Below are 24,657 nucleotides of genomic sequence, written 5' to 3'. Positions count from 1 at the left end.
TTGTTTATTACTCATGCTGTGAAAAATTCTCCCAGTGTGTGGCTAGTGTTTTCAGTCATGGGGTAAAAGCTAAGCTGGAGGAAGCAGAGTGCAGACGTGGTGAGGGACACCTTGGCAGGAGCAACAGCAAGGCATCACTAATGGGTCACTTCAATGAAACGGGAGAAAGCATTGTATCCATGAAAAAAGAACAAGGTAATACCCAAAAGGAGCAGTCGGATAGCAAAGTGCTCTTGCAAGTAGATAAAAGTGGAAACTTTATTCTGTAGAGAGTTGAAATTTTCCAGAAGGGAAACCAAAAAGGGATGAATAATTATCAATAATTAGGTGAACAAAGACGAGCAGCACTAAGGGGGGTGGGGGGAGGAGGCGGCAATGCTTTAATAATGAAATGTTTCCAGAAACAATAATGTCTCTAGAAAAAATATCTCCAAATTAAAGCTGATAGATCTCCAGAATATGCGCCCAACACCATGATCAGAAGAGAATCTGTTCCTAGACACACCGAGTGAGGAAGAACAGGGCTCTTTTGATAGACTGGGAAACAGTGTCATTAGACAGGAACTGGAGACAACGGAGCAAGTCTCCAAAATTCAGAAAGAAAATGATTTTCAACTTAAAATTCTGTACCTGGCAAATTGTCAATCAGATATGAGACACTTTTAGAAATGTAAGGTCCTTAGCATTTCTCTGTAAGGACCCTGTCCTAGCCTGTTTTCTGTTGCTAACACAGCACTGAGGAAGTTTTCCTGGAAAGAGGTTTATTTGGCTTACGATTCTCATCCAAGATCGAGGGTCTGCATCTGGTGATGGCTTTCTTGCTGGCAGAATGCTTAGACAACATCATATAGCTACCAGGATTCAAGCATGGGGACCTCATCCTTGTCCCCTGTGTGAGCTGTGTGCCCTGAGACTCCATTTCCAACAGCACAGTCAGAGTCCCCCGCCACTGCCTCAGGATGGGTAATGGGACCAGCCTGAATTAGAGGATACAGAACATTTTCCTTTGGAAAACTGTGGGGAGGTGGTCCCCAAGTCAGGTAGAACTACACAGGAGAAGACATGGGAGGTAAGAAGTGAGGGATCATGCACAGGAGGGAAGTCAGGAAAGCCCCAGATGACCTTGAAGGGAGAATCCCAAGGGACATGAGAGCTCATCCCTGCCCCCCAAGACCAACCCAGGAAGGAACAGATAGCGTCCAGCAGGGACTTCATGCAAGGAGAGTAAGCTTCTAGGATACTTACTGCATGTGATTGAATTAAGGAGATTTATACAAATGAGGGATACTGGAGAGAAGTAAGGGATAAACAAAGAAAACTGAGCAAGAAATGAAATGCCAAGGCAAAAATATCAATTATTAATTCCAAGTTAAACACAAAGCTGTGTGAGAAAAATATTAATCATGGTGCACTGTGACTGTTATTTATTTTTTTATGATCGTATAAAAAGCTTTGCAAAATGAAACAATAAAAGGGTCGGCAAACAAAAGAAAAAGTAGATAAATTATTACAGCAAAAATTCTAAAATAACGCTTAGCAAAGGACTGTCAGCAGAGGGAAAAGGCCATCTACAGGATGGGGAAAACACTCGCAACTCTCCAACTGATGAGGGGCTAATATATGAGCTACAGGAATTGGGCTGGAGAGATGCTCAGTGGGTAAGAACATGTACTTACTACACGAGCAGAGAACCTGAGTTTAAATTCTGGTTCTTGTCTCGGGCAACTCAGAACCTGCCTGTAACTCTAGTTCCCGTGGGTACAATGCCCTCCTGTGGATTCCAAGGGAACCTGCACTCACATGCACATATACCTACACAGACACAGACAGACAGACACCACACACACACACACACACACACACACACACACACACACACACACACACACACACAAACACACACACACACACACAAATAATAAAATCTTTAAGGAAAAAAGAAGAAATTCAGGAATTCCTACAACTGAATAGTAGCAACCATTAAAAGCACCCCATCTTGATTTAAAATTGAGCAAAAGACTTGAATAGACATTTATCCAAACAAGATAAACAAATGGGCAATAAGCACATGAAAATATGCTCATTATCGCTGATCATTAGCAATGCGAATTCAAACCACAATTAAAAGGATAACCTCACACTCATTAGGACAGCTATTATATTTTCAAAACTCAACAAAACAAATAACAAAAATCCATAAACTGGTAACTTTTGGCTGAGATGGGGAAAACTAGAAAACCTTGTACACTGTGGATGGGAACGTGAAATGGAAGTGTTGCTGTGGAAATAGCACCGTGGCTCCTCAAAAATTAAAACTACACTCACAACAAGGCTCAGCAAGTCCGTGTCTGGACGTATCCCAAATAACTGCAAGCGTGTGAACCCATGTGTTCACTCCAGCGTCACTCACGACGGACACAATAGAACCAGTGGAGGTCACATGGCTAGATGAGTGTGGAATATATGGAATGTTATGTATCCTTATAATGGAAGGAATCCTGGAACACGCTGCGACACGGATGAACCCTGAGGACATGAGATAAGTGACACAGCCAGGCCCCAAAGGAAAAATAATGCATGCTTCCACTTCCTTGAATAGTTGAATTGACTGAAACAGGAAGTGGAGTGATGATTGGCAGGAGTTGGGGTGGGAATGGGAGCTACTGTTTGATGGGTGTGGATGGTGGTGATGGTTTCACAACCATGTGAACACAATGCTCTTGGTCTAGTTTCACTTGTGTTGCTATGATAAAACACTCTAACCAACGGTTCACCACCTATAGGTCGTGACCCCTTTGAGGGTCGACTGACCCTTTCACAGGAGTCTCCTGAGACCATTGGAAAACACAGGTGTTTACATTATGATTCATAAGAGCAGCAAAATTACAGTTATAAAATAGCAATGAAAATAATTTTGTGGTTGGGGGTCACCCCAACACGAGGAATTGTATTAAAGGGTCGTAGCATTAGGAAGGTTGAGAACCACTGCTCTAACTGCTCAAAGTGACTCAGAGGAGAGAAGGGAGCTTGAAATTCCACATTACAGTCGCCATTGTGGGAAGTCAAGGCAGGAACTCGAAGCCTCAATCCACAGTCAAGAGCAGAGAGAAATGGATGCATCCAGGCTGCCTGTTTCCTTGCCAGTGAGATGACCTGGGTAAGCATGCCTGCTGCCAACCTGACCACCTGAGCTTGATTCCCAGGACCCACACAGTGGAAGGAGAGAACCAGCTCCCACAAGCTGTCCTCTGACTTCTACATGCATGCCTTGGCACACATGTGCATGCACACACACACACACTAAAAAAGTAATTAAAATAAATATAACAGAAAGAGTTGTGTTATTTAATGATGTAGATACCTACCAAATGATTCAGCCCCAAGTTAATAGCAGCTGCCTATGGGAAAAGGAAGTGGGAACCCAGTGATTTAAGTTTTTCATCAACTGCATGCAAATGCAACTTGGATTAAGGGCTGAAGAGATAGCTCAGAGGTTTTGAGCTCTGGCTGCTCTTTCAGAGAACTCATGTTAAGTGGCTTACAATCATCTGTAACTGTTACAACTCCAGTTCCAGGGGATCCAATGCCCTCTTCTGGCCTCTGCAAGCACCAAGCATGCACGTGGTACACAGACACACATGCAGGAGAAACATTTGCACACATTACAATAGACTAAATTTTAAAAGTTGTGTAAAAGATAATTAAGCAAACAGTAATCTGAATCAAAAGCAAACACAAGCAGCTGCTGACTGTCCCTTCTGAAGGCCCATAGGTCATGGGTGCCGAGGACCTGGGCCACTTCCAAGACACCTTGAAGAGCACCCTCTATTATGAGCAGAGTGGTCAGGGCTCTGGTGCTGCACCCTTTCTCCCAGAACAAATGGGGTGCCTCAAAGTAACCCTTAGCGAAACATGCCCTGGACAGAGGCTCTGTCATCCACTGTCAGAGCCTCACATTCATTTTAATGTGTTTTGGAAATGCAATCCACATATCAAACCTGTAATTTCACGGAGATTATTGCTTAGGATGAAGCGAAGTTTATTAAGTGAGAGGATTTCAGGAAAATACAGTGGGCGCTTCATATGCATGAGTTTCAATCCTCAGATTCAATCAACCATGGACAGCAAAATACTATATAAAAACAGGTATCTACTGAACACATACGGATATTCTCCTTGTTGTTGTTGTTCCTAAACAATACAGCAGAACATCTACAGAGCATTCACATTGGGTTAGGTAGTCTAAACATGCTGCAGGTGATTTAGCCGAGTGTTCAAGAAGATGTACTTAGGTTAGATGTGAATATGGAGTCATTTTATATATTTGTCTTTTCTTGTTTTGAAACAGGGTCTCTGTGTGTACTCCAGGCTGGCCTAGAACTCACTATTTCCTTGTGCCACTTGCCAAGTGTCGGGGTGTGCCACTTTGCCTGGCTATCCATTGGTTTTTGTATCCCTGGGAAGAGTGTCCCTGGACCAACCCTCCCTAGATCCTGGGAGAAGACTCAGGAGGAGGGTAGTTGAGGAGACTCCTGGAAATGGGAAACCTCATTTAATGGGGAAGGGTATGACAGAAGACACAGGAAATACTGACCTAATCCAACCCCAGGGGTTAGGGGCAGGGACTGAAAACCTGGAGAAAGAGAGTTTGGCAGAGGCAATGGGGGAGGAGTGGTGTCCCCAGCTGTCTCCTGACAGCACTTGGTTGAGGAGCAAGAGATGGAGCCCGAGTTTGTCCTCTTCTGTGACTCTTGTCCTGTGTCCCTCTCAGGGGCCGAGTGTCTTTCTTTCTACAAAAGGTCCTGCAGTCAAAGGCAATTGTGTCAGTGGCGGTTGTCCAGAGTCCTTCTGGGCTGCTTTCTCTCTAGGAGACAGGAACAGTGACCGCAGCAGTAATGAGAACAATTACTCACACACTGTGTGAATGTGCTGAAGCCCTCTAAAGAACTTCAGCTACGTTAACCTGAGCTCACACACCCTAGGAGCCAGCCTGCAAGACATTCCCGGGATCTTTGCCTCCTGGTGGTCAAATGCCAACATTCCCTCCCATATGAATAGGCTCACCCAGGACACTGCAGCAATGATGGTGTGACATGAATACTTAGGTCAGGAAGACACTGTGTATATGCACCACATTTTCGCTCTCCGCTGATCTGTGTAGGCATCTCTGCCACAGGCATAGTCCTTTAGGTGTGTGCACGAGCATGATAAAGCTAGGCCGGGATAGATCTATTTTTCATTCTTTGAGAAACCTGCACACTGATTTTCACTCTCGCCAGCAGTGAATAAGGGCTCCTGTGTTCCCACATCCTCATCAGATTCATTGTCATTGGCTTTCTTGATGATAGCAACTCTGACGAGGGAGAGAATCTCAAAGTAGTTTCAGTTTACATTTCCCTGGTGGCTAAAAATGTTGAATGTGTCTTAAAATATTAATTGAATATTTATACTTCCTCCTTTGAAAACTATCCGTTCAGTTCAGTGGCCCACTTTTGACTGACAGTTTGAAAATATGACAGATATACACATGGAATCTTATTCAGCTGCATAGAAAAGTGAAATTATGGGGCTGGGCAAATAGTTCCGTTGATAAAGTGCTTGCCTTGCAAACACAAGGCCCGAGTTTGATCCCCAGAACTCATATATAAACAGCCAGGTATGTGGTGTGTGCTTGTAATCCCATATGCTTGAATCAGCTGAAATGGGTGGTCCCTGGGGCTCGCTGGCCAGCCAACCTTAATTAGCAAGTTCCTAGCCAGGAAAAAAAACCTATGTCAATGCGGATGGCCTCTGAAGAATGTCTGTGGGAGGAGGCACCTGTACACATGTGCATAGAAACACACAGCTATGCACACAAGAAAATTGAAATTATGATATTTGCAGGAAAAAGAATGAGACTGAGTATAACTCGAATTTAAATGGTCTTTTTTTTTTTTTTTTTTTTTTTTTTTTTTTTTTGGTTTTTCGAGACAGGGTTTCTCTGTGTAGCTTTGCGCCTTTCCTGGGACTCACTTGGTAGCCCAGGCTGGCCTCGAACTCACAGAGATCCGCCTGGCTCTGCCTCCCGAGTGCTGGGATTAAAGGCGTGCGCCACCACCGCCCAGCTGGTCTTTTAATAATAAAAAAAATCCAGCCAGATATTGGGGTGGAAGCTGAAAGATCAGAGAAGCAGAGCAAGTCACCGCCACCACCTCTTACCTCACCAACTCCTCAGCCTGGAAGAGCTCTAAGCCGGGCGGTGGTGGGGCACACCTTTAATCCCAGCACTTGGGAGACAGAGCCAGGCGGATCTCTGTGAGTTCGAGGCCAGCCTGGGCTACAGAGCGAGATCCAGGAAAGATGCAAAGCTACACAGAGAGACCCTGTCTCGAAAAAACAAAACAAAACAAAACAAAACAAAAAAAAAAAAAAAGAGCTCTAGCCGAAAGGGCTTCAGCGCCTCTCCTGAAAGGGGTTCCTCAGCCAATAGGCCTCTAGCCTATGAGCTTCCTCAGCCGAAAAGGCTTCTAGTTCCTGTCTCCTCACGCCTTATATACCTTTCTCTGCCCAGCCATTAAAGGCATGTGTGCTTCCCAAGCAAAGGCATGAGATCTCAAGTGCTGGGATTAAAGGTGTGTACCACCACTGCCTGGCTGTTTCTCTCCTAGACTGAATCAATCTCATGTAGTCTAGGGTGGCTTTGAACTCACAGAGATCCAGATGGAGCTCTGCCTCCCGAGTGCTAGGATTAAAGTGTGTGCCACCACTGCCTGACCTCTGTGTTTAATCTAGTGGCTTGTTCTGTCCTCTGATCCTCAGGTAAAGTTTATTAGGGTACACGATACATCACCACAACTGAGAGGTATTAAGCGAGGTAACCCAGAAAGACAAACACCTCCTGTTCTCTCCTAGGTGGATCCTAGCTTCTGATTGATTTGGATATACATGTAAGTATGTGCATGTGAGTGCCAGTGAAGGTCAGGAGCCCAGAAAGGGGCCCAGGAGGGGGGAAGGGGAACTTAAGGGAGTGGGTGAAGAAATTATCAGCACACATGTGATATGAAAGTGAAAGGGGGTTGCTGGGGTTGAAATGGTACAAATGGGGGCGGGAGTACAGAGACGGGGAGACCAGCAGCAGGCGGGCAGGATCAACCAGAACTAAGCATGCGTGGAAATGCCAGCAGGAAGCCCGTTGCTCTGTGTGCCAATTAAAGAGTAAATTGAATTAAATTTAAAGAATACTGTGTTCCTTGATCTCCAGTGGATCAGCTGTCCTGGGAAGCTGGTTGACACACGATGAGGACACTCAAAGCAGTCCCAGGGAGACACGTGGGAAAAGCTGAGTCCTCTTGCTGACTAGCAGCATGGACTCAACAGCCATACAAGGAGGCCATCCTCCTGCCTCCAGCCCATAAACCTTAGAGGACCACATAGCTCCCATCTGAGCTGCTCCCCAATTTCCACCTCCAGACCCACATTATCTTTTTATTTGGTTTATTTCTATTTATTTATTTATTGAGACAGGGTCTCCCCTCATAGCCCTGGCTGTCCTCATTATCTCGAACTGTCTGGCTTCAAACTCACAGAGATCCGCCTGCCACTGTCTCCCGAGTGCTGGGATTAAAGGCGTGCTCCACCACCGCCCGGCTAGTGGTAGGTCCTTTTCGTTTTATCTTGACACGGGATCTTCCGATAGCCTAGACTAGCCTCAGACTTGTGATCCTCCTGTTTCAGCGCACACCCATATGTTCCATAAGTCAAAGGACAACTTGAGGGAGCCCTTTCTCTCCTTCTGCCATGAGCCCCAGGGATGAAAGTCAGGTGACCAGGCTTTGCGTCAAGCACCTGTACCCACTGAGTCACTTCACAGGGCCATGTTCCCTCTTTATAGATGAGAAAGTTAACACAGAGAGTTCAAGTAAGGGGCTGGACAGATGGCTTAGTGGTTAAGGGCACTTGCCGAGTACCCATGTTCAAGTCCCAGCACCCACACAACAGCTTACAACTTTGTAACTCCAGTCTAGGGCATCCTATACCCTCTTCTGGTCTCTGCCAGCAGGCATGCACATGATAAATAGACATACATGCAGACACAATACCCATAAAACGAACAAACAGAGAGTTCAAGTAACTTCCCTGAGGTCACATAGATACCAAGTGATCTAACCCACGAATTATCACGAATTAGAACATCTCTTTTACAAGACACTGGCAAGGAGGGATGGGCAACAGGCCCACAGCATGGCAAGGGAGAATGGGGCTGCACTCCTGTAAAGCGAAGGGAGGGAGCAGGGAGAGAGCTCCACACTCTGCAGCTCAGCTGGGCCCTGGTCTCCATCCTGGGTTCTCTGAGTGACACAGGCCTGAGAAGCGGGAGGTGGGGGTGGGGTGGGGGGTGGGGGGGTGGGGATAGGAGGGTGGGGACTTACATCTGTGAGCAGCCTACTCTATGGGGTGCTTGTGACATCACCGTCTTTCCAAGGCCGTCTTGATCCTTAGACCAGAGAAGCCTCAAGGGAAGGAATGGAGTCTTATCATCTACATCCCTCCCACCCCTCAGCCCAGAGCCAACCAGGACTGTGGGCTTTCTGGTCCTGGGGCAAATGTATGGGGCCACACCACCCTTTAACAGGCCACCAGTAGAGGCCAAGCAGGGATTAGGAAGCCCTTCTGAACTGAGGTCTCTGCTCACAGGAGTGGATCCAATGGGCAGTTCAGAGAGATTGACACACAGAGCCATGGGAGCTTGGGGCAGCAGAGGATTTCTGTAGGGAGATTAGAAGCATCCCTAGAGGCTATGAAAGCAGAGGCCTGGGGATGAACAGATAGCAGCCCAGGTGAATGCTCCAGGCAGAGGGTACAAGGTGGAAAAGGCCTGAAGCTGAGTTCTCAGGGGCAGAATGAGGAGCAAGGTTGTAGAGCAGGAACTGGGTCTCTGGTTACCTGCTATGGAGGCCTCCTGGACTGGTCCTGAACTCTCTCTCTACCCAGACAGGCCTTAAACCTGTGTTCCTACTGCCCCAGCCCCCCAAGTACCTCGAATTACAGACCTCTACCCACTGAGCTATATCTCCAGGCTGGGCAATTCCTATTCTTTGAGGTTTGGGGAGCAACCAGAGGTTTTTGAGGAGGGTGTTTGCATAACAGTAATACTAATGTTCATTCGGCATCTACTGTGCTGAATCTAATCGAATCTCATCTACACAGCCACATCTAATCGGAACCTCACAGCAGCCTGTGTGGCGGGTACTGCCCTCCCCGGCCCCTGGGCCCCATCTGTTACCTGCAGAACCTGAGGCGCCGAAGTTCATCTAGCCAGGGAGGGAAGGGGCAGGCTGAGACCCCGCAGTCAGACCCAAGGCTAATGCTTCTTACCTGCTGCCTCGGAACGTCACTCGATGCAAAAATCTTAGCACTAGAAGGAACTCTAAGACTCTCAGTTCCCTGTCATCTCCCCGATGAGAAACTGAGGCCCAAGTGCAACGAAGAAGGGAGGTGAGGCTGGATGGGTGAATCTGGACTGCAGGAGGGGCTCCATCCTAACTTCCAAGGGCGTCACAGAGGGTATCCTTGTGCTAGGGACAAAATCCAAACTCTACAAAAGCCATCCTGTGACTGGGCCCTGCTGACTCCCTTAAAGCCCCCCCCCCCCCCCCCCCCCCCCCCCCCCCCCCCCCCCCCCCCCCCCCCCCCCCGTCACTAGTTCCAGCTTTACCATGCTGCTTCTCCATTGCTCTTCTCTGCCAAGAACGGCGGCCTCCTGCCTGACCTTCACGTGGTCAGGCTCCTCGCTGTCAACGAAATGTCACCTCCTTTGAGCTGACCGCCTTCTCTAAATTACCTCTATGTTCTCCTATTGCTTATTTTTTTTCATAGCAATTACGATGATCTGAAATAACCCCTTTTTTTTTTGCTCCTGTATTTCTCTCTTCTGATAATACGTAAGCATCGGGGGTGGGGGTGGGGAGGGACCTTACTTGCCATTCTGCAGCCTTGAGCCTTGAACAGAGCCTGACCCACAGCACACGCTACGGAGGTGTTTCTGTTACATTTTCTTACCTTCTGTTGGTGAAGTCAACAGAAGATACCTCACTGTGGCTGGGACTTCCAGAGCCAGCCTGGGGCCTGGACATGATCAAGGGATGAAGGCAGGGGCATCATATGGTCTCCCAAGGTCTCTGTTCTTTTCTGGTGGGGTGGCCATAGCCATGGGCTACTCTTTGTGGGGGAAGACTGTAAGACTGAGACAGCCGCTGACTCTGTGCCTTCCTGGCCGAGGCATCACAGCGTCCACCCTTTTTTTTTTTCTGAAGAGAGGGGGCCGATTTAACACTGGACCTTGGCACCCTCAGTGGGCCTGGTTTACCACGAATGCCCAAGAATCTCACTCTCTGAAGGGTGGGCCAGGCTCACCAGCAGGTGGCTGAAAGCTAGTGCAAGCTTCGCCCTGTAGGAGAGGTGGGGCTGCCCTGCCTTCTTTGTGCAGAGGCTAGTGCGGCCCAAGCAGAGGAGCTAGAAGTGCGGCCTCTGGTGGCAGGGATGACACAGCCCTCCTCTGGGCCTCCACAGTCCCCTGCCTTTCTTTTCTTTGCCGTACCTGCAAAGCCCCTGATCTGCTTCTCTGTCTGGGCCAGTGCAGAAGGCTGAATGTGGAGAACAGTCTGGGCGTCAGACCCAAGACAGCTGCCTCACATCTCTGCCCAGGATCACACAGGGTATAGCAGTCACAGATGCACATGGCCGTAGAAAGCAGCTACTCGTCTGATCTGAAGCCACGACAGGTGCAGAGGTCCTGCCCCACACCCCTAGCTTCTCCCTGCCAATGCTTTCAGTCTTCCCGCGTCCACCGCACGGGCCTGTGCGTCTGGAACAACATCACCTTCCCTCGAGCCCCAGCTTTTTTCCTCCACATCCCTCCTTCTCTCATCCGCTTGCCACCTCCGCGGGGAAACCAGGGGGCCAGGGCCTAGCCTGGCTCATCCCTGTGTCGGCAGCGCCCACAACAGGAGCGCACCGAGCGCAGGGTTGCCGGGGTCTCGCCGAGAGAGGAGGAGGAGGGGACCGCGGGCTGGAGGGGGAGGAGAAGAGGCGCTGCGGGAGGAGCGTGGGGCGGAGAAGGCGGCGGGAGGGAGCGCGCGCGCCGGCGGCGGCCGCCCAGGGCCGGGGCCGCGCGCCCAGTCTGAGCCCGCCCCGCCGCCAAGCGTCACCGAACCTGCTTGAAATGCAGCCGGGGAGCCGGGGCGGGCGGCAGCGGTGGTGGTGGCGGCGGCGGCAGCGGCAGCTCCGGCGCCGCGGCAAGGACTTGGCGGGCTGAGGCGCGGCGGCGGCGGCGGCGGCGGCGCGGGGGGCGCGGGGCGCGGCGGCCGGAGCCCCGGGCCCGCCATGGGCCGCCCAGAGCGGGGCGCGCTCCGGCCGCTGGCGCTGTTGCTGCTGCTACGGCTGCTGCTGCAGCTCCAGCATCTCTCCGCAGCGGATCCGCTGCCCGGCGGCCAAGGTGCGTACGGCTCTTCCCGGCCGGCTCTGAGCCGCCAACAAAGCGCGGCCGGGGGGGAGGGGGCGCTGTGCGGCGAGGCCGGGCAGAGAGAGGAGGCTCCGGGGGCTCCAGCTCCCTGGATTTGCCCCTGGACCCCCCGCTTGCGGCTCTGGGTATCGAAGCTCTGCCCCCGCTCCTGGCATGCTCTTGGGGAATGGGCTCTGGGGCCCCCCTCCCCCGTGAACTTTGCGGGGGGGGGTAGTCGTTCAGGGTCTCGGTTAAGAGGTTTGGTTTATTTGACACGCGCGCTCCGCCGCGTTGATGAGCAAAGCCGCACAATGCATTTCCGGGGACCCCTGCGGGCCGAGTGACAGGTTGCGAGGGGACTGAGCCGGTGCACCCGGTGCCTGTGTTGCCAGTGTGCGGGTCTCCCCTCACTCAGGCTGGGTCCGCGTGGATCTGACTTGAGCTGTGTGTGAGGGTTGAGTGTGTGTGAAATGCAGAGTATATCCACGGGCCGTAAGCTTGGGTCGGGTCTCGCCGTGCCATCAGTCGGTCCTGAAGCGGGGGAACCCGTGGCATCCTGTCCTCCCTCTGGATTAAGGTGCTTGAAGCCTCGGAGCCCGCCAGTATCTCCTCCTTTCCTCCCTGTACCTGCTGGACTTACCGGCAGCCGGGGCTGCACGGTGGGGAGACGGTGATCCAGCTCACAGCCCCCTCCCCCTACAGGGCCGGTCAAGGAGTGCGAAGAGGACCAGTTTCGGTGTCGGAACGAGCGCTGCATCCCCTCGGTGTGGAGATGCGACGAGGACAACGACTGTTCAGACAACAGCGACGAGGACGACTGCCGTGAGTCGCGGCGATGCGGGGAAGGGGAGCCGTGGGGGGCGCCATGCTCCTCTGCGCACGTGGCTGCATCCGTCACGGGGCCACCTGCCCCGGCTCACGGCCTTGTTCCCTGCCGGGTGGCTCTTAGCTGTCGGCGGGCGCCGGGTAGCAGGCGTGTCCTGCTTAGGGTGGAGCCCAGCGCCGCGTGCTGGGGCGACACGGGCTACACGGGCCCGGTACAGTGGGCGGGGACGTGGCCGCGCCTCTACACCGCTAACCTCCGTGGATCGGAACCCCAGCCTGGGTCCAACTGGGCGCGCTCACTTCAAAGTTCCACGCAGTTCGGGACGCGAGGGGGATCCTTCCCCGCTCGGTTTTATGAATGAATGGACTCCCCGGGGCCCCTGATTGGCTGTGCAAGGACCACCCCATAGGCCCGTGGCCGGAGCGGCCAATCGTGGGGCCGGCGGTGTGCTGTACCGGGCTCGGCTCTAGGCCCTGCCCTGGCCGCACCCCCGGAGCTCATCCTCCGCTTGGTAGGCTCAGGTCCTGGTCACAACCCGCTGCTTTTCTGTCGAGTCACCCTTTAGACAGCAGCGTTCTCCTGCCAGCCCAGCCTGGCTGTGAGTCATGGGGCCACCACAAGGAGGGGCCCAGGAGGAAGAGTGTGTTTCCTGGAAGCCACCCGAGCAAGGGCAGGGAAGGGAGGCCCTGCGGGAGCCCCACTGCCTTTGCCGAGCCTGGCGTTTGCACACCCTGAGCCGCTGATGGACGTTCCTTCTTGCGTGGGAGGGTATTCAGGTGGCTGTGGGGCTGCAACCGAATTAGCACGCGGTCGCTGCGGTAAAGGAAAGGAGTTCCTGGTACTGAGGACCCAGACTCTTGTAGCCACATATACTTAGGAGGCTTTTCAGTTGTCACAGGAGGCCTGCTGTGTGTCTGCCAGTGTTGGGCATCCAGGATCAGGCCAGCCCCCGCCTGCCCCTCACCCCCCAGCGTAGGAGCACAGTGTCAGAGCGGGGAGGGCACCAGGAGGCACATGCCCAGCACTCAGGAAAGGTAGGCTGACCGACATTCCCACTTGGAAGCAGTCTGTTGAGCCCTTGAGGTGTTTTTTTTTATTTAACATTTTTTGGGGGGTGGGGTGCATGCAAAAAGCGTGCATGAGAAGATAAGAGTACAACTTGTGGGAGCCGAGTCTCTCCTACTTTGTGGGGCCTCAAAGTCAACATCCTTGCGTTTGACAACGAATGCCTTCACTTGCCTAACCATAGGACTGGCCCTCACTGAGTTCTTTTGGCTGTTGGCCAGTCGGCCTGACAGTTCACTCTGGACTAGCCTTGGCTCCATGACTTGGGCCTATTGAACCTGACTGCCTCAGTTTCTCATTTTGCTGCCTTGACTGTTTTGAGGACTAGTGCTGGCGATGTCACTGAGATCAGTGAGACCCTCAAGCGCTGGGGTTAACTGCAGCCTGCGGGAGTGCTAACCCTCTTCACAGTGGTTTATGTTACTGAAGAACCCCGGCTCCTGGGCTTGAGTTACTTGCTCCAAGTGGCTCCTGAGCTGCCAAGTAGAAGCCTGAGCTTAAGCATCTTCTACCAGAGTTCTTATCCTAAAAAATATGAGAGGGATTCTCATGCCTGGGAGTTGTTCTGGTTTTCTTAGAGCTGCGCTCAGAGGATAGGGTACAGAAATGGAAACCTTGTATCTTGTCCCCTTCGCTCTTTAAATCATTAGTCTTGTGAGTGCGGTTGTGAAGCTTTCCTTGTCTCTCGTTTTATAGAGATACTGCCTCAGAGAGATGGAGTGATTTGCCCAAGGTCACACAGCACAGGGTGGCAGGATTTATCAAGATCTCTGCCTGCCCTGCCTGTTGGTTTAGGGCATGGATTATTGTAGTGGAGAGTGTGATGTGGATACTTGGGCCTGTTACTTTGCGTAAGGATATGGGCATGATGAGCAGGGGTGGCTGGTAATCTGAGACAGGACTAAGAGAGCTCTGACGCAGTCTGGAAGCTGCTTTGGTTTGAGATGGGTGAGGTGGACTCCTAGGCAGTCGGTGGGCAGAAGTCCATGACGCCAGCGGTGTGGAGTGGAGAGTGTAGTGGCTTCTGGCAGCAGCAGAAATTGGTTGCACACTGCTTGACTTTCCTGAGCTTGCTTCCTCAGGCGCCCAGCAGGAAACCTGTCTCTCTGTCCTACCTTAGAACACGGGGAGTCTTCTCACGGGGCTGGCAACAAGGGGAGGGGAAGGTACTTAGAACTTCTTCCCCACAGACCTGGAGGAATCGGTCAGCAGTTAAGATACTTAATGCTCTTGCAGAGGACCGGAGTTCATTCCTACCATCTCCACCTATGTCCAGCGTCTCACAACTCCTGTAACTGCAGCTCCAGGACACACACACACACACACACACACACACACACACACACACACACACACTGAGGATACCCCATTCCAGGCCACCTGCTCAGACTCACTCCACCCTCGATACCTCCCTCTCTGCCACATCCATAAGAACCCTGGTTGCTCAACCTCTGTACCCTTCTGGGCTGCAAAATAGGGTAAGGGCAGTGGTTGTAATTTGAAAACGAGGCCAATGTGGGCACAATGAATCCACACTTCTGGTGTAGCCCATAGTACCGGAGGCTGAAGAGAAGGAGGGAGCTGAGACAAGCTTCCTCTAGGAGGCTACTGCTGAGCTCAGGCCTAGAAGAGTCCCTCAAGACTTGTCATCATAAAATAAGTGGCACAGGGCCGGTCCTGGTGGTTCGTGCCTTTAGTCCCAGCACTCTGGAGGCAGAGGCAGGTGGATTTTTATGAGTCGAGCCAGCCTGGTCTCCATAGCGAGACCCGGTCTCAACAAACAAACAAACCCACATAAAAGGCGGCACACACCCCATGCAGTAGAGGTCCCCTATGTGCAGAGAGGTCATGCAGCTTCTCCTTGACTCTGGAACTCACACTGAGGTCTTCTAAGTCTCCATCCTTATCTGCAGGGAAGGCTCTTGGCCCCCAGCTGGTGGGCTAGGGAAGGGAAGCTGACTGGGGCCTCAGTTCCCAGAGTGCCTTCAAAGCAGAGGAAAGGTCTGCCGCCCTAGGGCTCCAGCCAGGGGAAGTTGGGTGGGACTCCTGACTGTGAACTCACGGAGGCCTAGGTTTCCTGTTGCTTCCTGGTGGTGTCTGGGAGCAGAGGTGGGGATTCTGGTCTCTGGCCAGGCCTTTGCTCCCAGACCATCAAACACAGCAGCTATTGACACTTGCCAAGCATTTGCCGCCGAGGCCATGGGCATCGCCTGGTGCTCCTCCAGTCTGTGAGATGGTTGACCCTGTGACGCTTGAGTCATTTCTACCTCGTAGAAGCTCTGAGGGGTCAGGAACAGTTCTGTGTAAGTGAAGTTGCTTCGCTGTGCATTTAGGCATGTGACCATGGAACCTGCACAGGTCCCCCCAGGCTTCCATTTCCCTTCCTGAGCTGATGTGTGAGGATCCTTTCCTCTGACTGCCCCAGCTCCTGGGCTGCTGGGCTGCTTTGTGGGAGACTGGGTCAGGGACCCCTCTTTCTGTACTCACCCGCCTTGCCCTTGTCTCAGCTAGCTGCCATCATCCATCCACCCTCGTCAGTGAAGAGCAGGCACAGCCCAGCCTCCCTGGCTTCACCCCGCCAATTGGTCCGGGCCAGGCTACGGGAATCCCAGAGCTTGCTTGGTGGTGGTCTTATGAATGATAATAGCTTGGCTGTAATGTAGCCCCTGTGTGCAGGCCACACTCCATTCCCCCTTTGGATGGATGACATCGTGGACAGAGAGCCGGTCTCTGAACCTTGGTTTCCTCGGCTGACCAAGCTGCTCTCCCCCGCAGCACCCTGAGGATGAAGCGAGCACAGGAGCCTCTTTGTCGACCTTCCCTGTCAGGCCCCGTGCCCATTGCCCTCCAGCCTCTTCCTGCCTCTTCCTCCGAGCCTGGCCGCCATAGCGTCTCCGGTCTCCTTCCTTCTGCTTCTCACCTCCAGGCCTTTAGTGTGCTGCTTACCTTCCCAGGACACCGTTCCCTCACACGCTCCGTTTTGTTATCTTAGACGATTCAGGGAAAGGGTCACCTCCTTGAAGAAGTCTTCTCTGCTAGCCACTCAGGCTGAGATAAGATGACTTTGGGAACAAGGCTGAAATCTCAACTCTGCTAGCCCCAGATTATAAAGCCCTAGGCCTAGCTGTCCCCTCCTGGTCGAATGGCCCTGGTGACGCTAGTTCCTCCTTCCCAGAGAGGTGGGGTTAAGTGAGATAGTGTGTTTGGTGAGCAGGAGGCAGTTGACAGTGGCAGTGGCTAGCGTGGTGGGAGAAACTAGGCTGAGCGCCTTTCTCCAGGACCCAAGTTTCTGAAGGCTACAGCAGGGGGTGTGGCTTCCAGCGGGGTGTGGCTTCCAGCGGGGGTGTGGCTTCCAGCAGGGGGTGTGGCTTCAGGCCGTGGATGGTCCAGCCACAGTGGAGGTGGCTCCCAGATGACCTCGAGGTGACAGAAAGTATTTAGAGAAGCGCTAGGGAAGAAATGATTCTAACAGCCCTGACTGGTCTCTGAGAGTAATCTGGGGCCGGAAGGGCAGGTCCTGGGTGGCCAGCCTCCTGTTTCTTTCTCCTGGCTGTGTCTGCTACCATTGTTGGCACGGCCTTGCGGTCGGCCCAGGTCTGTGCCACTGGCCTGTCCCAACAGGCCTTGGGAGTGCTGCTGAAGGCTCTCCCTTGGGCCATGATGGGCCCTCCTGGGTTAGAGTCCCCTCAGTTTCTGAGGCTGAATCTGGCCCATGGCTGGTGGCTTTCCCCCTCAGTGCCTGCAGGCCGCCGACCTGACAGCTTTCCTCCTTGGGGAATTAGGTAGCAGGTGAAGCCACGGGACCCCAGGGACAGAGGAAGAGAGACTCGGAGTGGAACAAGCACCCTTCAGGGTGTAGTCCGGTGCACTCTCCTGGCCCAAGGTGAATGGTCCTGTCCCCAAGGCCCTCGGTGTTCTAGAAAGTCAGGCTGGGCCCCAACCTCTCCCCGGGGACCTTTCCTCTCACCCTGTCCCCCCCTTAGTCTCTGCCAGCCTCTTGTTGGGCCCCAGGGACTCCAGAATAGATACCTCCCTCTGGAGATCTCCAACAACAGAAAGTGACTGCCAGCCCTGGGCCCGAGACTGTGTTGAGCAGCTTATTTTCTTCAGCTCCTTTGGTCTGTTTTCTTCTTATTCCCATTTTAAAGAGGAAACAGACTGAGAGAGAGATGGCGTGGCTTGTGGGCTGCGTATGGCCCGGTGCCTCTGGATTGGAGCTCTGCCATCTAAACACTCCTGCCTTAGCTTCTCCTCCTCTCTCCCTCCCTCCCTCTTCTAGTCCCTCCTCATATTTTCCCCCCTTGAGACACGGTCTCACTCTGTAGACCAGGCTGACTTGGAACTCACAGTAATCCTCCTGCCTCAGCCCCCTGGGCAGTATGACTACAAGTACTAACGAGCTTCTTCCTCAGCTCTCTCCACCCTGCTGGGGTCAAAGGGTACATTTCCCAGTAGTGTCTCCCTAGGGTACGAGTTTCTGGCCTGGGGAGTGGGGTTGGGAAGGACCTCCTCTGGAGACCCCCTCTCCCAGCCTCATAGGCTTCCGTTAGCCGTGCCATTCAGAAAGGAGGACCTGAATGCGCTGATGACGGTGACCGAAGGGAGTGTCAACCCACTGTCACTGCTTCACCTATACTCCTGGCTTCCAGACCCCTGCTGTCATCAGGGGTTAGAAGTAGGGTGCTCAGCTCCTGGGTGGGACCAGGGGAGGAACAGCAGATGTCCCTCCTCCAGCTCTTGCACACTCACCTGCCACACCTCTCTGTTCCTGCTGAGCTGGGGAAAAGGCTGAGAGGCAGACACATGGCTGTCACACCTCAGAGCTTTGGGTTCTGGTACTGGGGACCGCGGGGAAACACTATCCTGGCTGGGCCCTGCCGGGCCTCTCAGGGTGCCTGGCAAGCTTGGTAAAGGATCGTTCTGTGTGTATGGCTTTCTGAGTGCGCTCTCTGCTGGGTCTTGCACAAGACTTCTAGCCGAGGCCTGGCAGTGTGACAATTGCATGTCATAGAAGAAAAAGCCGAGAGCCAAAGTCGCTTGTCCTAAGCCACCTGACTGGTCAGGGGTAGAACTTGCTCCTGGCTGCAGGGCCTGTTGCAGCTGAAGGGAAGAGATCTGTCCACACGCATCGGTCACAACAGTGTGTCCGACTTATAGTTATGCCACAGCCTCCCTTTCCAAGCCTTCTAGACAGCTCTGCCAGTCCCTGTCACAGGCTGTACTGGCTCCCTCCTGAGCAGTACTAGCCCTGGGATGCCCTTGGTAGCACCTGTTTTAATTATCAGCCCCTAAGCTCTCCCTCCTGTTACAAGCTGCTATGTTACCCACCCTGGGGCTGGAGTGGCCCAGGAAATGCCGAGGGCCTCAGGGGAAACCTGCTCAGTACCAACTCCATGCTTCTAAACACCATGCCGGGCTGGTGGTCTCTGTTCATTGTGGGCCGGTCCAGGACCCACAGCTGGGAAATCTGGGCCCAGGCACCTTGGGAGTAGAGACTCTGGGGTCCTCTCAGGTCTCTTGAATGCCCTGATGACTAAATCACCCAACATCATCCACCCAGTTCCCATGACCCCTGACTACCTTTACCTACAACCTTCTGGATTTATTTTACGTGTATGAATTTTTGCCTGCATGCGTTGTACGTATACCACATGGGTGCCTGGTGCCTGTGGGGGTCAGAAGAAGGTGTCAGATCCCTTGGAATTGGAGTTATGGATGGTTGTAAGCCATCATGTGGGTGCTGGGAATCAAACCTGGGTCCTTGGCAAGAATAACACATGCTCTTAACTACTGAGCCACCTCTCTAGCCCCAAACACTGCCTTCTAGAACACGGCAGGACAAACAGGCCAAAGCCCTCCCGGGAAACGGCATCTGTGGAACCCATCCATGGCCGTGGTCTTGTGGTCCCACCCTCCCCGGGACCTTGAGGCTCTAAAGGAAATTCATCCCCATACTCCGCCAGTCACTTGCCACCAGCTTGTCACACCCACTGTCGCCCACAGACATGCATCTGGGAGGCAGGCGATGGAGTAAGTAAGCCCCAGTGTCCTGAAGAAGAATTTCAAGCTGAGGGGCCTCACAGGTCTTGGGCCGTTACTGGAAATTCTGAAGCTAAAACTTCAGTTAGTTCTGTTAATTCATGTATTTGTTTTTCCTCAGGGAAATGACTTTTTCTGATTATATGAAAGTAATTTTTTAAACACAAATGAGGTCCTATTTATTATTCAGGTCGTTTTCTCCTCACAACATGTATAGTTTTCCATGCCAGTACCACAGATGCACACTGTTTTAAAGGACTGGATTATATTACACTGTGAGGATGGCCCATAGTGTGGTGACATGTTCTCCTGTGGACAGAGGTGTCTGTAACCCCAGCACTTGGGGGGGCTGAGGCAAGAGGATCTTGAATTTCTAGGTCAGCCTGGTCTTTGTAGCTAGACTCTAACTAAAAAGAGAAAAAACCAAACAAAATACACAAAACAAAAAGATAAAGTCCTAGGAAGGACTTGGCTAGCGTGAGTGTTTTTATCATTGACACGCACCTTCCTGTCTCAGCAATACCCTGCACGCCCCGACGGCCCCGTATCCAGCCAGCCCCAAGGACCTCTCTATTCCCTAAGCACAGGGCCACCTTGTCCCAGCCTTGCAACACAGACAAAGTAACCATATCTAGGCTACACTGAGCAGGGATAAAGGACGACTATGCTCCGGCCCCAAGGACACTTACCCACCAAAAAAAACCTAAAAAAAAAAAAACAAAACAAAACACAATAGAATCAAACTATTGCTTCTTTTTTTTTTCTTTTTCTTTTTTTTTTTTTTTTTTTTTGACACGTTGGTAGAACCCATCTCCCTCTTAGCATTACAGTGATTATTCTGTCTCTGTCCCACACTGGCTGTGTGGCTTGGGCAAGTAGCTTCCTTGTCCGAACTTCATTTCCCCCTTCACTCATTGGTTCTTGCTTTATGTGCACTGCTGGGCCCTCCCGAGCGTCAAACTCCTGCCTGGGGCTGGGCTCAGGGCTGGAGCTAGCCCGGGGGATGGGAGGCTGCCTGAACTAGATTTTGGTCTAGGCCTGGAGAGAGCGGCCGGGCATTTAGACGGCTTGCTGTCCTGCTTCAGCTCCTGGTCGGGCTGGATGAAGTACAGCCACGAAGGGGAGACAGTACCCGAGGCTCAGCAGCCCCTCAGACCATCCTGAAACAGCCACCGCATGGAGACGTGAAGACCCGGAGGTGGACATTCCCAGCCCCTCCACGAGCACGTAATTCCTGCACACTGTCGGGACCGTCCTCCGCCAAGGGCACAGCAAGAGGGCAGCAGGAGAGATGTAGGTCAGCTGCCCAGAGGGAAGGAGGCGACTGGACCACAGTAGTGCCTCGGCAGCCATCCCCGACTGCAGAGGGGTCGAGGGCTGCCGCTTCTAGGTCCCCAGGAGCTGGCTCACAGTGGGTCCAGGGTGACATGAGGGACATGGCAGCTGATGAGAGGCAGGAAGGTCCCACCAGGCCCAGGTGAAGCCGCCTGGCTGAATAGCTGGAGGCAGCGTGGGCTTTCCTGATGGCCTGAATCCAAAGACATTCAAGCCAACCTTCCTCCATCCCCTTCCTAGACCTTGATCTGCCATCTGCTGCCCATCACCCTTAAAGCCCAGGTTTTTTGAAACATCGGGGAGAGAGAACGTGAAGTTGGGTAAGTAGGGAGAGGAGGAGGACCTGGGGGAAAAGAATATGATAAAAAAAAAATAGTGTATGAAAAAAGTTATAATTTTAAAAAGTCCCTTCTTTTGGCCATGGCATACCGTGTGTGCCTGAGGGCAGGAGTAACCAAGAGGGAAGTGACCATTCTGGACAAACCAAGGTGACGACACTCTTCCTCCTACCCCTGCCAAGGTGGCCCAAACCAAGCAGAAGCCCCCTGCAGGCTGTTGTGGCTGGGATTTATTTGTAACTGGAGAGGAGCCAGCTGCCTCTGTTCCCAGCCCATCCTGTGTCTCTGCAGCCTCAGCCATGGCCTGTGATGCGCTGTCTGGCTCTCCCTGAGGACTGAGATAGTTACCAACAGCTGGGGGCCAGGATACAGGCCCATCTTGCCAAATGGCCATTTGGCAGGTCATTGAACCTCTTGGGGGGGGTGTCTCTATTTTTTGGAAGTGGGGCACCTCTAGGCCCTTCTCAGCCCGACTCCTCTAGGGTCCTGTTGTTTTCCCATGAAATTCAGGGTGTTCATAGAAGCTGGAGTTGATCATGGTCAGGTCCTGAGTGTGGGGGCTCCAAGGAGCTTCAGGAGACCCAGGCCCAGAGACAGAAGCAGGAGGTGCGAGAGTCAACAGTAGGGACCCTAGGAGCCCTGCTCTTACCCTAAGTGACATGGTCTGAGCTGTACACAAAAAGAGGACACCAGGTTCAAAAGCATGTGGTGTGGTGCGTGTGTGTGTGTGTGGGGGGTGTATGGTGTGTGTGTGTGGGGGGGGGGTGTTCATGCAGAGGCCAGAGGTGGATATTGGTTGTCTTCCTCTATTGCTCGTATTGCCTTGAGTCTGGGTCTCTTGCTGAACGTGATTTTCACTGTTTCAGTTAGGCTGGTTGACTAGTAAGCTCCTGGATCTGTCTGCTCTGCCCCTGATGCTGGGGTTAAGGGAATGTGCTGCCTGTGGCCAGCTTTTACGTGGGCATGGGGTCTCAACCAGGCCTCTGTGCTTGCACAGGAAGTGGTCTTGCCTCCTGAACCATCTCCTCCGTCCTTCCCTGGAGCTTTTCATGCCTGTTTACTTCTGCTGAGTTGCCTCGGGTCACTTTTTAATGCCCGGGAGCTAGCCAGAGCAGACTTTGTATTGGCTGCCTGTGAAAGGGCGGTTGTCCCCTCCTGCTGCCTGCCTCACCCACAGTCTTCCCTGGTAGGGACAGAGCAAACTGGTGCCATCGTGGTTTGTACAGTGTCAGCTAGTCCCGGTCTCAGCCTGGGGTAAGTCCCTTGAACGTGAATCCCAGACTGTCCAGTAATAAGATTAAGTAATTCCTGTCTCGTGGAAAGCACCAGAAACAGTGTGGTCCCATAAGTCTGTCTTCTGTACCATTGGTGGAGGTCACACAGTGTGGACAGCAGTCATGTGGTGTGAGCTCAGCGCTTTCCGCCTTTCCTTCCCTCTCCCTGGCGTCCCCCCTTTCTCTCTCTCTCCTCTCTCTGCTCCCTCCTCCCCTCCTCCCCTCCCCTCCTCCCCTCCCCTCCTCCCCTCCCCTCCTCCCCTCCCTCCCCTCCCCTCCCCTTCTCTTCTCTCTCTCTCTCTCTCTCTCTCTCTCTCTCTCTCTCTCTCTCTCTCTGATGCAGGAAGCTGTACTTTATTGTAACTTGTTGCAGGACCTGAATAAAGCTGTGCCCCCACCCCACCCCGGGGGTGTTTCGTAGACCAATATTTGAGCCACTGTGGGCAGCATTTGAACTTCAGCTCCAGCGCATCTCCAGGCCGGGCTAGCAGTCTCTGCTTAGCTCATGGCCAGTTGGGAGCCCAGGTGTGAAAATCCTCCTCAAGGCTTCACCTCACCAGCAAGGCCAAGTCCAACCCTCAGTTCTTTGTAGCTGAGCAACTCTGGGCAAGTGGCCCGACCTCTCTGCATACTCAGCCATCCTGAGTGGAGCCATCACGAACTCCCTCCAGGTGACAGTGAATTTCAGAGAAGCAGTAGCGACAGGATGATCCTTGACATCCTCTAAGCCTGTCTTCAACCTGCCCCTGACAGACTGCCTCCTGGACCAACCACACTGTTGAAGGGTGGGAAGAGCCAGGGACCCCAGAAAGACTCTTCAGTACCCCTCATTCCTGTGGCCCCGGGCTGGAACTTACTGGCCCAATTTAGTTAGAGTGAGTCCTTCCAGGAACCTTGTCAAGAAATGAGCACAGGGCCTCAGGGACCTGTGGGGTGGTGTGCAGAGGAGGCTCCATGTCTGGCCTGCCCCTGGATGTGCCCAGGAAGGGAAGGACACTGGGCCCTGTAGGGAGGACACAGGCCTGTGACAGACAGGGCTGAAGGACTGCCTCACCTCCATCCTCGGTCCCCTGCCCTGCCCTGCCTCAGCATTCTCCCTTTGGGGATGGGAGGGCTGAAGGGAGAGGCTTAATCTGTTCTCTTCTGTGCGCCACTGGAGGCCTCTATGTGTGGCCTTACAGAGATGCCCGTCAAAGTCCCGAGGCACCACATCAGCAAGCTTTGGCCTTTGGGTAGGGAAGCAGCCTCTGGTCAACACTCCAGGAACCTCTCAGCAGCCAGGGTCAGGGTCTAGCACCGCCTGGGACAGGGAACCCCCTGACTGCCCACTACTCTCTCTGTCAAGACAGTGTTTTTGTATGGCACCTCTCCAGTCTGTCCGGCCGGCCTGCCTTCTGGTTCCAGCTGTTTTCGGGGCCTCTGTTTACAAGAGACTGCTCCTGCCTCACTCACGGCTGCTCTGGATGCCTTCCTGTCATGGCTCCAGTACAGGGAGGCTCAGCCTTGGGGGTCTCTCTCTCTGCCCTCAGTGTGGGCCCCATACATATTCTCAGGTGCTGTTGGCGATGCCTGCCTGCTGTCACGTGACTGACTTCTGGGGCTTTGGGAGGTGAAGGTGATGACAGATGTGCCCAGAGGCCAAGGTGATGACGCTCTTCCAGATAGCTTCCTGAGCGGCAGTGCCTAGGTCTGTGATGGCCATGGCACAGCACGAGTGTGGGGCTCTGGCTGGAACTCTCTGTTCCCTGTGCCCTCACATGTTGTGGTCCCCAAGATCCTTCTCCCTGCCTGCCACCTGTCAGTCCATCCCCCGCATCGCCTCACCCTCTCAGACCCCGTGGTAGTACAAGGTAGCGCTCAAGGTAGCGCTCCCCTGAAGTCGGTCTTCTGCCTCCTGTCTGACCTCTGCCGTGGCACTCCGAAGAGGCAAGGCTATCCCCCTCCTTGCCTGCCCTTGCAGGTGGCAGTCTCCTCGGCTGATGCTCAGGGCCGGTCACAACCTAACATGCTCCTGTCTCCTCTGCAGCCTCAGTCTCCGCCCCCAACCCTGGACTGTACTCCAGCCATCCCCAAGGGAAAAGCTCTCCTCTCTCTCCCCCAGGCAGTCCAACCCTACTTTACCTGTAGGGCCACCATCCCCAGGGCGCTTCCTCTCCTCTGTCACACTTCTCCCCGCCCAGGTCTCTATTTCTGTCCCTGTCACTCTGTCCTGTGAGTCTGATAAGAGTCTGTGGTTCCGATGTAGATGTGCCTTGGGGGCAGGGGGCAGAGGAGGATGCCCGTGCTGGAGGGAGAGGTGGA

The 24,657-nt window shown here is 53.2% G+C and overlaps 1 protein-coding gene and 1 long non-coding RNA gene across 18 annotated transcripts in view; one reads left to right on the top strand and one right to left on the bottom strand.

Annotated features, from left to right (window-relative positions):
* Positions 1-1,382: 1,382 nt before the first annotated feature.
* On the bottom strand, positions 1,383-11,227 carry LOC128097471 (uncharacterized). Of its 4 annotated transcripts, XR_008213871.1 has the most exons (3): positions 10,039-11,227; positions 9,695-9,770; positions 1,383-4,864 (listed from the first exon to the last, which is right to left on the bottom strand). It is a non-coding gene; the product is annotated as an uncharacterized LOC128097471 (long non-coding RNA). The 4 variants fall into 4 exon arrangements; XR_008213872.1 differs by lacking the exon at positions 9,695-9,770 and having other exon boundaries at positions 9,957-11,227; XR_008213869.1 differs by lacking the exon at positions 9,695-9,770.
* Positions 11,228-11,332: 105 nt separating this feature from the next.
* Lrp8 (LDL receptor related protein 8) overlaps positions 11,333-24,657 on the top strand; it is a 75,513-nt gene continuing 62,188 nt past the window's right edge. For all 14 annotated transcript variants that reach the window (XM_052718007.1, XM_052718006.1, XM_052718004.1 and 11 more), the window contains exons 1-2: positions 11,333-11,473; positions 12,182-12,301. In XM_052718007.1, the coding sequence (XP_052573967.1) occupies positions 11,362-11,473; positions 12,182-12,301 (232 nt within the window). In that variant the 5' untranslated portion in view covers positions 11,333-11,361. The remainder of the gene's footprint in view (positions 11,474-12,181; positions 12,302-24,657) is intronic.

The sequence above is a fragment of the Peromyscus californicus genome, unplaced genomic scaffold, assembly GCF_007827085.1.
Source record: "Peromyscus californicus insignis strain IS unplaced genomic scaffold, ASM782708v3 Scaffold_5__1_contigs__length_169319896, whole genome shotgun sequence".
Taxonomy (NCBI): Eukaryota; Metazoa; Chordata; class Mammalia; order Rodentia; family Cricetidae; genus Peromyscus; species Peromyscus californicus.
Note: the sequence above shows the minus strand (reverse complement) of the source record. Positions and strands in the feature narration are given on the sequence as shown.